At 42.8% G+C, this 17,639-nt stretch overlaps 1 protein-coding gene across 3 annotated transcripts in view; it reads left to right on the forward strand.

Moving 5' to 3' along the window:
• The window catches only part of heph (polypyrimidine tract-binding protein 1 heph), a 248,599-nt gene that overhangs the window by 52,422 nt on the left and 178,538 nt on the right, over positions 1-17,639 (forward strand). For all 3 annotated transcript variants that reach the window (XM_043433209.1, XM_043433211.1, XM_043433210.1), the window contains one exon: positions 6,336-6,499. In XM_043433209.1, the coding sequence (XP_043289144.1) occupies positions 6,419-6,499 (81 nt within the window). In that variant the 5' untranslated portion in view covers positions 6,336-6,418. The remainder of the gene's footprint in view (positions 1-6,335; positions 6,500-17,639) is intronic.

Raw genomic sequence — 17,639 nt, forward strand, 5'->3', positions numbered from 1 at the left:
TCCGCAGAGGCGCGACCGTTCTGATGATGCTGCTTCGAGAAGATAGTGTAGATTTCTGTGCAAAATAATATACGAGCGGAGGGACCACGCTGGCAATTGAAAGCCTCGTATACGTATACAGATTTTGCGTACTCGAGGGGGGCATATGCTCTCGTATTGGCGAACGTCCGACTGAGATAAAGAAAAAAGTTGGGACTTGGAAAGAGGCCGAGATGAGAGCTTTGAAGGCAATTAAGCTCGCAGCGCGTGGCCGCCTCATAAAGATTCTCTTCCGTTGTTTTGACGTCTTACGAGGTATCCTTTCGCAATTTCAAACTTTCTAGCTTTGTCTCCTGTTATTCGTGTACAGAAAAGATACCACGAGCACAGAGGGAAGAAACCATTTTACTGTGACCTTCCTCCTGCGCGATGAATCTTTGATTAATTAACATCGGCGATGTCTCCGCGTCCATTGTGACGCGGTTTTGTCATTGGCTCGGTAGAGATAAGTGGGCTGATTACTTATTATGAAATTTTCCTTCGAAAACAGCTCTCTTAAGGAGCGATGATTACAGAACCTTGAAACTTTCGCTTCCAGTTTTATTTTTAAACGTATCTTCAAGCGGTCTTTATAAAATCTTCGTTTTAATCGAAACCAAGTTGAAGATAGTTCTTGCGTAGCAAGCCAGCAGCCGTGCAAAAGGCAGGACTTACCAAGGCCTCGCTCCATAAATATGAACTAACCTGGTAAGTGCCGTCGTGCCACAGTTGCCTCCAAGGGTCTGCTGTGGTCCCGTACCACTTCGCAGCAGTTCGTAGGATTCTAGTTTTCCTGGAGATTTTCAAAGCATCAGTTGGCTCGGGGCTTCCACTTAGGCTCACCCTTGTGAAAACTCCGCGTAGACCCAACGAATTATTTTCGTATGGGTTCTTCCTTCTTCGGTTGGGCTGGAGCGCGTGAGACTTCTTGTACCGAAAGGGTTACCTTCTCTCTGAGGAATGAAGCAGAACGAGCAGAGCATCGAGCTCCGCAGAGACTGGAAGCCTCTGCTGATGGTGCGAGCCCCATGGATCGTTAATCCCAGTATGAATATGCTTTCCTGACGACATTGTTGTAAATCTTACCTTCCGCCTCCACCGTCTTCCTCAACATTTCTTCTTGCTAGTTTCCCCTTCGCGTATTTGTTCAAACTTTTGTTACATCCGGCAGACTTTTCGCCTCATTCGTACGCCTAACGAGTTACAAAGATTCTGCACGACGTTGATGATTATTTTAATCGGAAAAGCTCCGGATAAATCGACGAGTCGGATCGAGGCCGCGTTTTCTTCAAGGAATTCAAAATTTTATTTCACGGGTACGAAAATGTACGATCGCCACGATGCTCGATATTCAAAAATATGTGGAAGATTAAATGATTCTTCAGTTATATGAATTTTTCACACAATTTTGATGTTTGCCAATTCGCATCGGGAACGAAGTTCGATGACTCGAATAATCCGCTCGAAGACGCCTCTTCTATGCCGGTAGTGGCAAACGTGGCAACAGGTTTCCGCAGTCGAACGATGGAACATCAGCGATGCGATGCGAATCGAATCCTCCACGCGCCGTCGAAGCTCAGCGATGCTGAGTGAGACGCGCGAATGTTATATCGTGGAAAAGGCGCGCGAGCGCGCGTGCTTCCTAAACTCGAATAACATTCGAGGCACGCGCGCGATTACCTCGGGGAGAACTCGTCGTGCGTGACGAATCTCCGCCACCGCTCGCGGTGATGGCGATGGGTTCTGGTGAGCAACTCTGACTCTTCATCGTAAAATGGCTATGAAGCGCACGAGCAGTCCTCGATTAGGTTAAATTCCCTCCGTCCTTCTATACCAAGTGCTTCGTTGTTCTCCTCGCGCGGCCTAAAATTAGAGGATACTTTCAACTCAACTGTTATGTCTCATTCGAACCGAAAGTCATCGTCAATGTTGCATCATTTGACGCTATTTAGGATTCAATTTATTGGGGTGAGATCGAAAATTTGCACTCTCGAATTTGTTTTCGTTGGAAGCTAATACTGCAACTATCTGTAAATGGATTTCAATGTTCAGTCAAACTTGGGGTTGCGTTTTAATCGCGTATTGAAGCTGCGAAATGCCGGTTGGGGTGGCTTCAAATCTTAGAAAAGTTCAGACAAGTTTTTCCGCTCAACTTTCTCAATTCCTTGAAAGAATATTATTGACGAGCTCGGTAAAGGCTTGAGAAGTATTCCAAATTAATCAGTAAAATTCTCCAAAACGAATGCGAACGAAAAATGAGTTTTCGTATTAATATTTATTTCTATTGTGCCTCGTTTTCATTGCGGTTTTACAGTCCCTCGATTTGCATCGATCAATATGCTACTTTTGATAACCCAGCTTTGAGACATGGAAACGTCGACTCGGTGGATTATCGCTTCGTGTTGCACGAGCTAGACAGATGCAGTGGGTGAAGCTTATCAAGCGTTTGGTATCTGGGCTGCTCGCTGCTGTTCAAATAGCTAAAGTCAACAGATTTATTGTAGAACGCTCAACGATTATATTTCAGTTTGGCCCGAGAGGAGAAGGATTCAATGGCTGACGAATGCATGGGTAGTTCGTCCGACGAAATGCATTGGCAGCTGAGTCGTTCTGACCCATGCAGGCGTTCGATTTTTTCGCGTGGGCAAGCGGGGACCCATCATCGTGCACGCGACCACTGAATATTGATTGAAATAATCTCATCGTTTTTCGCTCGTTGTAATGCTTTCCCCCGGCTTTGCTCCTTTAACCTTCCAACATTTCCGAACTGCATTAAATCGCGGGAAAATCGATGATCTTTCGTGGCTTCCAAAGAAGATTTGGTTTCATTAAGACGGAGCAAGTTTGGTTTAACTTCGAAATTGTGATTTATTTGATTAAGAGACGAATCCTACATGGGGTCTTCATTTTATTGATCAATTAGTGAAATAGAGAATGTTTTACTTCTAACATGCCAACCTTCCGAGTCAAACGTATAAATCAATCGGTGGTTCAAAGCAGCTCGAATTCGTCATAGTCCGGGGGTGAACGTGGACCAATCGGAAGCTCACTGTTGACGCGTGACACGAGAATTGCCAGACGTGTGTCACACTAGAGCAGTGACGCGAGCAATGCAATGTTCGTCAATCCCTTTCGCGTTTCTGGGGTGCGTAATAGTCACCGATCCGATCGGAAAGCTTTTCCAGTCGCTCTTCCATTCGATCTCTTCGGCAGGGATCAGACTTGTATTCGGTCAATTGAATTCAGCCACTATCTTTGAGAGAAAGAACCGAGAATCCGTATAAATAATCCGTAGCTGTTTCTTGGTTGTGAGTTTCGGTGACAGAATTCAGTGTCTCGTCAGAAATCCCCGGTGATTTATCGTACAATGATACCAATATAATTGAACCAGAAACTGTCCTGTCAGCAAACTCAAACCAGGATCTCTTTCCATATTTGGCTTTATTCCCCATTCTCTCAACTAGTTATAAGCGGCTATCAGCAAGCAAATTCCTAACTTGATTTGGTCTCGATTCTACAGAGTTTATCAGCTTGCACTCTCGTTCTCTCAAAAACAGTAAAAGAACCACTTTATTTGGGAAACTTCACTATCGACGGTGTTTGCGATTGGTGGAATACGGGAATTCGCGTGGCAGATGCTATTGGACTAATAAACAGTTGTCGAACCTCTGAATAAAGTGGTCCTACTTTCGAGTGGGTTGATTTCCGGCTCTCTTCCGCCAAGTTTTGATCCGCTTGATCTTTTATCAACTCTTTTCCAGAGCAAACTCCAAATTCAGCTTCCTCATTATTGCCAGACACGGGCCTACTTGGGAGAGCTTTTGAGTGCATCTTTTTCGGTTAATCTCCATCAACTCGCACTCTACGGATCGAAAAGCAAGGTCATAGCGATAAATCAAGTGTCAATTTGAAACTGCTCTTGTAAGATTCACCGAATAACCCCGCTTTGGAGCATCACAAGCACGTCGATCAAAAACGCGTTGGCCACGACTGCTTATTCTTGTTTCTTTCTCTCTCTCCTTCTCGTTCGAGGCATAGGTTCAGTGAAGAAAAAAGTGGTGTAGAGAGCCTCCAAAAAGCTCGGGAGATCGAAAAGAGAGCTCCGGAAACTAGAGGCCAGATTGAGCTGTGCGAGCGTCTAGCGTTATACAAAATGCATGAGGCTATGTTATCAAATGGAACGGCCGGAAACTGCCAAGAGACTAGGGAGGAAGAGGATATAAGAGGAAGTGCGAGAGTGAGGACCATTGAATAATATATCGAGTTGACGAGCGAAGATGAAACGAGCGATACAAGAATCCGGGGGGAAGGGAGTACACAAGGAATCTGCACTCAAAATGCTCAAATTGATCTGACGCCAAATGGCGTCAATACCACCTCGAAGGGTTTAACGATTCCGTCGATCAAGAACTTGACTCTGTTTCGTTGCCGCAGAGGCTCATCTCCCTCTGTATCGTGTAAACGCCCACTCACCGTCGATTCCAAGCGATATCCGCATGCCTCGTGCTACGGCGCCACGCAGTCATACGAGTATCCAATTAAGGAGAGGCCCTCGGTAGGGCACAGGGAGAAAAAAGCAGGAAGGTAGTGCCGGAAAGCGTAGGTACAAAGCTTCCTATTGCGAAAGCAAAGCATCGGTTAATCGTGTGCCATAGGAGATTAAGTCCATGTCGCAGGGAGTAACGACTCGAGGTGTCGGGTATGCTGGTGTAGGCCCTTAGTGAAGCCTGCTGTTGCGTACGATCGCCGGGAGTTAGAAAGTTAGATTGGCGTCACGTATGCCCTCCTGGCAGTCGAAAAGGACAGAGAGAGAGAGAAAAGGAGGCCGCGCGTGTGTCACGGTGGCACCCGGAACTAACGCCAAACGAGAAGCAAGACTGCCAAGAGGGGGTATAAAAGGTGGAAGGCGGTTAGGCAGAGGTTAGAGAAACCGCGAGTGAAACGTGAGGGGTTGAAAACTCGTGACGGAAAGCTCGGTCGGTAGGGCGACAGGGGGTTCGGTAAGAGCGTGCGCAAGCAACGCGAATCGTATAGTACGAGCTAATGATGGAACGAGAGAAGGGTGTGATGTATTTCGTCGCTCAGAAACTGGGATGAGGGAATTAAGGGCTGCAAGGGAATATCGCGCAGAAACGCTTCGCTATTACTGTGTAGATAAGTAAATGTGGGCTGTACGTATAGCTACCTGTATGTACCGAGAGAAGAAGGTTTACCTCGTAGCTCGAGGCAGCTTAACAGGCAAATCCGGAGTAAGACTTACGCCGAATCTCTATTTCCAGCTCTCTCTCTCTCTCTCTCTCTCTCTCTCTTCCTCTTTCTTTCCTATCGCTATCTCCCACATTCTCACTCTATTCTTACTCGCACTCCCATCCATCTATCGAGCTCTTTCTCTATTTCTGTATCCATCTCGCACGGTCCTCTGCGCCCCGTTGATCCTGCGTTCCGTTCTTACGAAGTAACTTCGCTCCTGGTTTCTGCGTTTTTAGTTTTCAGCACATGCAACCGCAACGGTGAAACCTTCCGTTACCGAATCCAGTCCCTCCCCTGCTCTAAGCCCTCTCCTCATGTAGCTTTCAGCGCTCCGGAGCCTCTGCCCTCTCGACGAGGGTGAATCACAATGGATTAATTTTATAATTGGCTGGTGTACGTAATTAAAGGTTTACTTGACAGAAAAGCTTCGCTCACGCTGCCTGCCGCCAGGCAGCCAGGTTTCGATATACCTCGAAACCATACGCTTGGAAAAATTCTTACGTGACTCGCGATCACGATCTCAAACACGTGGAAACTTTCTTTCGACGATTCTCTCAAAGAATAAGTTAGTTTCGCTATACTTTTTCACGAATCTCGAGACGCCTGAGTCGGCAGGATGTCAAGGCCAAGATTACGAGTCCGAGATCGTTTACTGCTCCACGTATTCAACGTGCCACATCCTTCTTCGTCGTATCGCTTGAACGATACACTCTTAATGTACTATATTAACACCAGTACCTTAATTATGAAACTGCACTGAACGAGTTCCTCGAGAATCCGTTCGCCTCGGCGTTTCTTATTTCTGCAGTTTTTACAGCCGTTGACTATTTACGATCATAGCGATAAACCACCGACATCGGATTTTTTGTTTACTTGGAAATTTCAGTTGCTCCGATCAATGAGCATCGATATTCTTTATCAATTATTATGCGGCGCCCCTATTTGGGGAACAAATTTCTGGACAGTTATGGCTTCGAACACGTCTTGACAATTGTTATTATAAATAAAACGATAATTTATCAGATGATGAACTAAATAATGATGTTTTCAATGATTTTATGTTGCAGGTAGGTTCGTTAAAACGTATTGTCGTTTAGTATTGTGTGTGTGTGTGTGAGATAAATCGAAGGAAATCGCGCGACCAGCCAGAATGATGATGGCCAACCTACCCCCCGTTATGCTTTCTACTCTTCACGACTACGGGATGTTGACTCCTACCCTCGGAATTAAGGTAAGTCTCCGAACAACCGGTGGATAGTTGTCTGCGAACGTTACAAAAACTCAAGTCGATTTTTTCAATCATTTTTTCGAGGTTAATCGTGTCGATTTCTACAGAAAAATTGATTCTTTAATGAAGCACATTAAACGATACGTTAATTCTGAGGAATTTTACTCATTTCACGAAAGTTTGTTTTTATTCGATCTTGAATTACCTCCGCAGTCCAGTTTTGTCGATTAGATCGAGTGACAGTTCGAATTCCAATTCGTCTCTCGGCTGTCAATCTCAAGAATCGATCATTCTAGCTCTCAACTTATTCCAAATTTGTTCTCCCTGTCGCGAGGTGTCGACTTGAAAAACCGTTTCAAAATAAGTGCTCTTTGTTTTTCTTTGTAAACTCAAACCATTTTTCATGAAACCCGGCTTATCGGGAAACTAGGAAATAAACAAAAAAAAGGCGAATGATGTAATCGACACGAATATAGACGCAGTCGCCGCCACGGCTTGGTTGCACCGTAAAAAAAGATTATGTTACACGTATGGAGTTGAAAATTTATATGGTTTTGACATCAGAGAGATTTTGGTCTTGTTGCTAGCGCCGATGCATAGAGGAGAATATATCGTGCTCTGGCCGCGGACACGCACGGACAATCGATAATTCTCGTATGGTGAAAGAGAGAGAGAGAGAGAGAGAGGAAGAGGAGGAGGAGAAAACAAGTGAGTGAGACTATGCGCCACTTTACGTCACGAGTAACGAAGTAAATTATTGTGTTATCGATCCGAAGTATATAAATAGTAAATATTTGCGATGTAGCATGATGCTCTCGTGAATGTGCGCCCCCGTGTTTTTGTATATATGAATCAGAAAAAGCTCGACATCTAGAAGCTCCCTGTGTACAGAAAAAGCAATTCGTTTTATCGTTACTTCGCGCATATTCGAAGCCATTTTTATTTTCTATTTTCAAGCCTCGGCCAACTTTCGGAATCCTTTTAAATTTCTGTCCCAAATTCAACAATTTTTCTTCGAGGTAGTTCACAGAGTTTCAATGGCTAGTCGACTGACACGCGTATCAAAATTTAAAGGGTTCGCCTTATTGGTTATTGAGATAAACGTGTTTAAAGATGAAAAAAGTACACAGGGTTATACGGACTACGCATAAAAAATCGCTTATTTTTCCGTATGCCAAATGAACGCCTCTTACAGAGTTTATGAAAAAGTGCACAATAACAATGAAGTATATAATGAAGGTTTGGGAAAAAATCGAGACGATTGTCTCACTAATGATAAAGGTAAATTAGGTTAATGATTGAACGAAATTGGAAATGAGCACTCGTGTAACCTCACATTTGCTTATTTCAGCATTTTGTTTCTTCTTGACTTGGGCCGTTGCTGTCATAGGTATTTTTATTAACACTTTTGTCTTGATTCCTCTCCCTTTGTGTTTGCCCTTTGCGCTCTCCAAAGCGATGGATCCCCGATTAATCAATGGCTTGTAATTTCATTCGCCAAAAGATGAGTTGAAAAAATGTTTCGAATTAATAACTCTGACATTAATGTGAAATGATTATATCTTCAATTAGGAAGTAAAAATCGGTTGAACTTAGGCACCCACAAAATACGATCCTCGGGCATGATCCACCTTAATAATATTTTTTGAAAAAAATTATAATAAGGATTCGTCGGGTGCATAAATCACTGCGAGATTTTCATATACCTTCCGACATTGCAATTAAGAAATAACCTTCAGGGAACTTCATTATAAACTTTTCGTAGATCAGCGCATCGGAAGATTTGCCGACTCGCGCAAGTGCGCTCGAGCTTTCCAAGTGAGTGCGTACAAGCGCGAAATACTGTACGAAAATCCCCCTTTCGTCGTAGGAAGACTCACATTTTTCGTTGGAAATATAGGAAAATGAAGGGACACGTCGAGGCAGGGCTTTCAAACCGATGCGAATTGAGGGACACGAGGTAAAGGCTGTTGCGTTCCAGCAGTGCATCGATCTTCCGCGTAAAACCACGAAAATTTTGTTGTATCTTTGCTCCGTGGATAGTCGAATACTGGAATATACGGAATTTGGCGGAATGCCAATGGACAGCTCCGTGAAACGCGATTAAACGAGCGTGGCGTAGTTCGCTGCTACGCAGGCCTTGGTTATACCCCCGAGCTTTTCCCATTCCCATCCGGTTACCGGAACCCTTTCTTTCCCTTCTGTTCGCTGATAAAAATACCGTGGGTACGTAATATCTCCGGAGCATCCTTTCCCTCTATCTCACCGCTTCCTCCTCGTGCTCCCATTTCCATGGGCTTGCGACGATGATTGTCGGGGTATCGCTTTTCAAACCGTAGCCCGGCTGCACCGCCTGGAATTTGTGGAGTCGTGAGTCCGTCCAGGTACGCGGAGTGGACAAATGCCTCCGAATCCGTCGAGATTGTACTTTGACTTTCCGAAGGTGATCGCATTCTTAATTAAAAATGTATTAAAACATTTTTATTTCGTGTCAAAAGAACCCAGAAGATTCGTCGACTAGCAAAAGCTTCCGGTGTTCTTGGAGCGGACCAGTCGAGAGGACCAGTGTCGTAACCGCGTGAGCTACTCCCCGAAGCGAGTAGCACGTTTCGTTCAGTCAAAATCTTTATCGTACTGCCGGATACAAACAATGGTGGAAAAATGACAGGTCCGGTTTGATCCTCTGTCTCGCTCTGTATCTTCGCATTCTCTCTTCCTCACTTACTTTCTAGAAACGAGGCTCTCGAGGAGCGGGGGAAGGGACGACTTGGTCGGAAAACGTCAGTCGACAGGGAGAAAGAGAAGAGAATTTTCTTCGTGAGATAAAGAGAGAAGGAGAAAAACTTGACGGAAGAAAAGTTTAAATGAGACAATAACCAAGTGAGAGTCGAAAGGCCTACGGGTATTGAAACAAAGGCTGAAAAGCATTGTGTAAAGCGGTGTAAAGAGTTTATTTATGCATGTGTGTTTCTATGAACATGTCCTACCATTACTTGATCCGCTGCCTTAATTTTAATGCACAACCGAGGCTTTCATTCTATCTACTGAGCCATACATTTTTTCTTCGCTGGCTGAAAGCTTCCGTGGCCGTTCGTGAATAATGTAGGCCCGGCCAATATCATTCCCATCTCTGAGACCCGCCTCTAACTTTTTTCCCGGTCAAACCCACGCTGACCTATAGCGAGCCCCTCTTACAACCGCCGCATTCATTTCGTCCACCAATTCTCTCGTGGTTGTGTAGCTCTGAATCCGAAATTTAATGTTGCGTCCCTCGTGCCACGTTCTAACGATTACGCATTGCTTATGCGGATTTCGTGAAAATTTCGTCCAACTGAAAAGCTACACGGCGAGACTTTTATAGCAAAAATTACTATGTTTTTATAGTAACGTCGAACCATCTCGATATTATAATAATAATCGCTACAGAGTGTGTCAAATAATGGAAAAGTTTGGGGAACCATTACCACAGTTCATAGTAAATAATGCGCTGTACTGTATCAAAAATTAACACCGAGCGAATTTTTATCAAAAACATAGTAAATAATGAAATGATTTGATGAAAATTTAGGAGATAACATAGCAGTCGTTTCTCTGTGCTATACGAAAAACTGCATTGTTACGTATTTTCCCTTTTACCGCACTAAATTTTGCTCAATAACATAGCAAAATTCATGCGCCCACCAATTATATGAGGCGTTGCTCCGTATAAACATGAAAATTAAACAGTGGCACATAGTAAAATTTCAAACAATTTGTCCAGTCCGATTCACCAATTTTTAACGTTTCGCCAAAGACACGAGTGACATTCGGATATCGATACATCGTTCGATGTAAGAACGTCGCAGACCTAAATTTTTCCTGTCGTACATAGTAAAATTTGAGAGAATTGCTTCCGGCATCAAAATTACTATATGCACTTTGGTGAAATGTAATAGAATGGCGATATAGAACAGCGCTGCTATAAAACATAGCAAATTTTTCTAGCAAATTCATCCGAAATATATTCGTATAAAAAAGTCTCTCCGTGTACGAGTTACCAACAGGCGATGAACGGATATGATGACTCGAACAGCGCTGCTTGAATCTCTCGACCGAAACGTTGTACGAGCTCAAAGAACATTGAAAATGGAAAATACTGTGAAAAATTCAAGTTTTTTTACTCGACTTATGACTTTGGGAGGATTTTGAAAAAATAAAAAAGTCCGAAACCGCCATATTTGAGTATATTGAAGTGTGATACGACATGAAAAGTGCTTTTTCCCCTTAAAAGATCGTATTCTGTAGCCAGAAATAGCCAGTGCTTGAGTAACCATAACCGAGAAGCTCTGTCGAAGCCCCTCGAATGGGTCGAATCTGGTTCATATTCACGCCAGTTCCTACTGCATTACCCACATGTCTGCGTCTGTGTGTGTGTGTGTGTGTGCGCGCGCCGACGCCAGATATTTGTGCGCACGTATTTATTCACGAGGGCTACCCCATCAAAAACATCTCGTTCCTCTCACCCATGTGCGCCTCCGATCCGGCTTCTGTTTCTGCCGGCCATTACCATCTTTTCGGCATGTTCGTACGCCCATTATTGGAACAAAACACCACAGGGCCCTTTGACCCTCGGCCGACGTAACGGCCTCCATGCCTCGCCAACATGACGTGCTCGTCGAGGGCTTCTCATATTCTAACTATTTCGTTTTATGATTTTTCCTGTCGTAATCCTTCTTCCGTTATGTTTTATAACGTCATTTTAACGGATTATTGTGTTTGACAGGTGATTTTTTTTTGTACTCGAGGAGTGTGTACAAAAATTGGCATTTTAATTATTTTTCCTGTCTCGAGGCGATGCACACTTGTCAAGCTATTAATAAACGGACTTGTTGAATCCTTTATCGATCGAACGTGCGCTGTGATAATTCGTATGAAAATGGTTCGTCGATCGACCATTCTTCGTGACAGACAAAATTAATCCATTCACTGTTGTACCAACGATTCCACATGTTTTCTCACCCGAAATGCTAACTTTGGCCGACTTGGAGCATCAATACATGGCAAACGCTCAGACCGTGAACAATCGAATTTTACATTAAAAGAAAAGAATCAGTAAATTAAAAAAAAACAAAATTGAATTGTCTCAATCCAAAAGAGTAATTTTGAAACGACGAATTAGTCATCATTTTTATGAGCATAGATCGACTTTCTTCTTTTTTTATCCCTCGTATAACATACAACCGCAACACAACTGCTGGTAATTCACTTCGACAGAGTACCTTAATATATCGGTTACCACACACAGAGTAAAATTTCAAAAGAGAAAATTGATTATATAACAATCGAAATGTGATTTGATTGAAAAAATATGAAGTTATGCATGTTAATAAAACTATGTAGTTACATTAAGCAATTCGGTTTTATTAGATCAACTATTGCATGCTCAAGTTTAACTAAATTTGATCAATTTTAACACATTTTCGTTGATCGCACTTGGTGAGTAAAATTTACCAATTCTTTTTTCAGTAAATTGTTTTTCCATTTGCTCGCGAATTTATATTTCATTATTATTATTGTTATGATGGAGAGCAAAGGATGGTTTTCTTTTACTTACACATTTGGATGACTCTCTGTTATCACCGACACTCGCGAGGACTGGAGCTTGGCGTAACGAGCGGTGTCCAGGCAAAAGTGATGCACGCGATTTCTCTGAAAATACAATTTATCTTGGGGCTCTTTCGTTTGGTATTTTGTTCTGTGGTGAGAAAGAGCCCTCTGGTCAGTTGCGACGATGTCGCCCGGGCTCGCACGCCTTCGAATATTTTCTTTGCATTAATGGATCCTCCATGTAGTTTCGATACTACTGCCGCGGCAAACGCCACCGAATGGATAAGCGAACGCGCGCATCCTTCCGGCGAGCTGGTGCGTCAGAGCTCACAGCTGAATTTTCCACCTGCCCGAGTTTCACTCCTCGGTTTAAATGCAGTTTATACACGCGTGGCTTATATCATGTTGATGGTATCAGTAAATCAGTGAAATAGGGCACAACCGGGAGCATATTATAGACGTGACGTGTGTCACCTGGAGTGATCTTCGCCGAAGATCTTCCGATCTTTGGCGTTGATCATTTTTCTCTGATTCTAAATCGAGTTATTCGGGAAGAGAGAAGGACGGTGCAGAATAAAATGACATTTGACAATCGCAATTTTTTGCTCACGATGCAGTCGTGGAATTTTAAGTCTAAATTATTCATAAAATGAATAAACACTTGCATTAAGAATATTTTTATCATAAGAATGAAATATAATGCTTTAAAAATATCATAAAAGATCAAATTTATACTTTAACTTGACTATAGTTAATCATTCGCTTTCGGAACGTCAAAAACTCAAGTTTTTTCATGTTTTCTTTCTTAAAAGCCCCGTAAGGTAATTTTTTTTTTTTTTTAAAGAAACGGAATCTGCGATAAATTTTCTTCACGATATAAACTTCTCCGAAGCTCGAAGACCATACGATTTTTTCACGATTAATATTATTGAGAGCTCTCCCATAGAGTACCGTGTTAAAAACTCGGAATTGTAATTGAAATAATTATTGCAAAAAAGTGGACCTTCACCGTACTTTATCGAACGACCGAACTACTTTAAAACGGTAACAACGATGAGAATATGTGGGGAAACGACTCGTCAAAGATGACGAATTTCCATGATTTTTTGTTGTTCAACAAAGGTCAGTTGTAGAGTTTATAAGTTCCAAGTATTGCTTGATAGATGTTTTAAAATTTAATACCGGATTGAGAGGATCCTCGATCGTTTGCATATCCTCGAACGAGAAAGGAATCCTCTTTGAGAGCAACGAATATCCGTATGAAAACGAGGTATACGTGAATTGATGTATGGAGAATTTATGGGAGCGGCATTTGCTCCTGAATACAATATTTTGTACGATGCAGTACGCGTTATAGGTGGAATCTCAGGTCACTCGCGTACACATAAGTTGGATGCTCTCGGGGATGACTGCGTCGAGATATATGTACTGATAGTGAAGCAAATACTGGAGTTCCGTTGAAAGCTCTTATCCCCATGGATTGAAGCGTCTAGCCCGTGTATTCCGGTGAGAAACGGTGGCATGAACCCGAACGAGCGCCCCTCCGTACTCCACCCCGGTTAACTATCTCTACCCTCTGCAGTCTCTCTCTCTCTCTTTCTCCTTCGCGTTGTAGTTCCTCGGACCCTCGTTTGCATACGCAAACAGAGGAATTAGGACCGGACACGTCGTCGAAACAACCGTTTGCCAGCTAAAACCGTCCTCACGAGCATCAACCCACAGTGGCGGTTAGTCCTCCTTTCCCTCATTCTACGTATTTGTATATCCTGTTATCTAAACAAAAACATAACCATCGGAAACTCTTTTTATTCCAATTAAACTGGACGGAGAATTGTGTTAACACTCACAAAACTTGTCACCTATAAAATGAACGGACTTGTGAAAAATCCTTGATCGTTGGCTTCGAGGAAATTTGAAAATCAATTATCCGTGGAGAGATGATTCACTTTGTTCGATAACGCCAAAAGTTCTGTTTGTGACTTCGTCAATTTCTTCGAAAGGAATAAGTGATCGGACGGTTAGAAATTTTTTTGAAAGACTCAGTTTTTCGTGTCCCAGGAAGGAGGGTCTAGTTCGCGGGGAACGAAAGAACTGGATTAGACTAAATGAATCCTCGAAGAAGGTAAGACGAAGGGCACGTTGTGCCAGTGTGGAACCGCGATGGATTTGGGAGGGCCAGAGAGAGGAATAGTTCATCCTTTTATTATTTCATCGTTGGTGCGAGAGAATTGGCTTTTCAGTAAGGCAAATTCTCCAAAGTATATTCAACCGAAAAAGCCCAAGGCGTCGATCGAGTGAGGGCAAGAGTGAAACGGCGCTCCGATCTCTCGCTCTCTGGGTCGATGAGGCAGCCGCGTTCATTTGAATTTTTTCTCGCTACCCGGCATCTCTCGAGAACTTCTCTCCTCAGCCCTCTAGTACCCTCGTGTTCTCTGTTACCTTTTTCTCCCTCTTGTTCCCGCTCTGGAGACGAAGTGGCGTTGAATATTCCATAAATAAATTGGCGTTTAATAGAAAATCGGCTCTTCTGTTCACTTGGACGCATCCCTCAACACGCAGCCACTCTCGGAATCGGTTCTCTTCTCATCGCTCAATGTCGCTGCCGCGCAGCACTTCCCCTTGGCGATATCACCGCAGCTCGATGATATTCGGTTAATCAAATTTTAGTTTTTCTCTCATTTCAATTGTTAAGCGAACCGACTCGGGCGCTTTCTCGAACTGTTGATGGCAACTGGTAGCAAGTGATGAATTAAAAATGCTATAAAGGCGTACAAAGGTGTCCGAATGATCGTGTAACTGTTCTTACTGCCTAGCAAGCCTCCCGTGAATCGGCGCAGTCTAAGCCTCTTCCATCGCAATTGCATTTTCCGAGTAGGTAAACTGCGCATTTAATGAAATCAGAGTCGATCTTCAGTAGTTTTACCTTCTCACTAGGATGCCTTGAAATTAAATGTCTCAGTGGGAATGGGCCGAAGTAGGCGTACAGAAACGGCCGAGGCTCGCTTAAGTGCACAGGCGAATGTAGTTTCGGTGATAAAAGTTAGCTCAATCACCTCGCATCACCATTATCATAGCTCGCTCATTACATACAACAGTTTTTTCGCCATCAACAGACGAGTACGATCTCCATGGGGCTATTTTATTGAGGCAATTACGATGCAAGCTCCCCACTATGGGGGAACACGAAGAGATGGGGCGAGGGATTGTATTTTGGGATTGGTAAGGAGCGAAGAGTGCAGAGGGTTGGTGTAGCTCTGGACCGGGCGCGTTCGTGGCCTAAAACAATAACCATTGTTAGAGTTTCACAGTACTTTGGGCACGCCGAGTTCGTACATATACGGGTGTTTTTTTCTTTGCAGGCATGCTGTGTGCCCTCCCTTTTCCTTTCTCCCTCTATTGCTCTTCTTCCTTTCTTTAACCTCGTGACCATCCTCCTCGTATATTGGCAACAGTTCGAGTCCGTTTTGTACAGCAACGAGGGCATTGCGAGCCGAACGCTAACGCAGTCGCAGAAATATACTGCCATTGTTTCACAGTTTTACGCCGAACTCTCGCGTTGCTCGCTTCCTAGTGACTCCGGTGGCCGGCTGATTCGTTGACCTGCACTACTGCATTATATCCATCCTTGAAAACGCATATTATTTCAATTCTTTTCTCCCCTTCGAATCGAACGAATCTGCTCTTTTTTCTTGGCTATTCGTGCTTTTGATATCGACTCATTGACCGGTTCGACACAGTACCTGTGTACGCATCTCTCCCGAGCTCAATGCGCGAGAATATTTGCTTATTTCTATGGAAAGCCCGTGCACCAGTCGCGAAATACTCCGCTTAGAATTCGGTTTTGTTTTAAACCAATGTTTACACTGTCGAGCATAGTTGCCCACCAAATCGTGGTTGGAACGCTGGCTTCATTGTGCTATTTCCGGTCAATCGAGTTGTGGGTTTTTTTTTAACCTTCATACTGCTCACAATATCAAGGATGAAGGAAATTCTAGTACTGGGCAAAATCATGCTGTTTAAGCAATTGTTTATTTTTTATAAACGTTGTTAAGCAATTTGAAAAAAAATGGTTTATGAAAACTTTAATAAATCGCAACAGATTTCGGGTTCTACTCGAGAGTGTTCAGAGAACTGTGGTGGAAAAAGTCAAAAACCCATAAGATTTTTTACTTGAGGAACGGACCCGATTCAAACGTTTGAAAATCGAACATCGCGCAGGCTTTTTAAGTGAACTGTGCGACAGTCTTTTTTCTCCATCAGGTTGAATTCTGCATGCCATATAGCGGTAAACTTACAGAAGACAATATTGACGTTGATAAATTGTGGACGAATAGCCCAAAAATGAAAAAGAAAAAAAAAGAAAATATTTGCATACTCGATTGACCCCAATGATACCGCGTACCTTTTGTGTGAGAAAATCACCGCTGCTGAATGACAAAACAACGTTGCGTGCGGACATCCACGTGTCTCGATTATTCCATATTTATAAGCCTGTTTTCGATCGATGGTGTTTTATACCAAGGAGAATAGTTAATGGAAAAGAGTAGGTATCCGTATACTGTGACACATCGTCATACCCTTCGCTCGTCTTGGCACTTGCACGTTTCATTGTGCTCCCATTCATACTGCAGACGGAACTATGGTTCGGGTCAAAAAGTTCTCTTCTTCATCTCTGAATCTATAAATCTGTAGACTAAAAAGTTGAACTGTTTTTCAATAAAAAAAAACTGCTGAATCGATTACGACGATTTTTCTACATGATCAAAAATCGGGATTGAAATCACGCTTGCAGCTTCCAAAAGTGTCGACATTTTGTCTTTTTAACAGAAATATAAAAGAATTTCGTTCTTTATAAAATATTCTGCTCAATCTTCGCATCCAAAAGTTCATCAATTCGCGATGAGCGAAAAAATTTAAGGGGCTCCTGCTTTAAAATTGAATTTTGACATTTTTCGGGTTTTTATAGGTTCTTATGGAAGGAAAATACATGAAAATGGAAAAAAAAATTGGAATTTTCGTTTCAGACAATAATTACCATCTCCACATTGTACACAGCTGAGAAATTTCGACACTTGGACTTTGCGCATGAACCGTGTACAAATTAGTATTTCTCACATGAAAAACATATTTTTGTACTTTTGAAATATCCTTGAAACTATATCGAAGAGTTCCCTATCCTGAATTATTTTCGTCCATCCTAAAAACATCACCGAAAACAATCGATTTTTTGATATTCCAAAGCAGGACTCCCCCTTAACTCGCAATTCAACAAACGAAGCAAAAGAGCCTTTTCTGGCTTCCTAACTAAGTATTTCGGGTTTGTAAAAAGCACAATAAAAACATGATGATTCGCTTCACGAACGTCCAAACGTCTCGTGTACGAAGACCTGTATAGAAGGAACAAGTATGCCAATGTTGACAAAGAGAGAGTAAAAGTATACAAGACGAAAGTAAATTTACCACAAGAATGTAGCTTCGGTAATTTCTTACGCGACACATCGAGCGCTACATCGCAAACACCTCAACGAAATTCCAAAACTATTCTATCGGTAAACTC

The sequence above is a fragment of the Venturia canescens genome, chromosome 1, assembly GCF_019457755.1.
Source record: "Venturia canescens isolate UGA chromosome 1, ASM1945775v1, whole genome shotgun sequence".
Lineage (NCBI taxonomy): Eukaryota > Metazoa > Arthropoda > Insecta > Hymenoptera > Ichneumonidae > Venturia > Venturia canescens.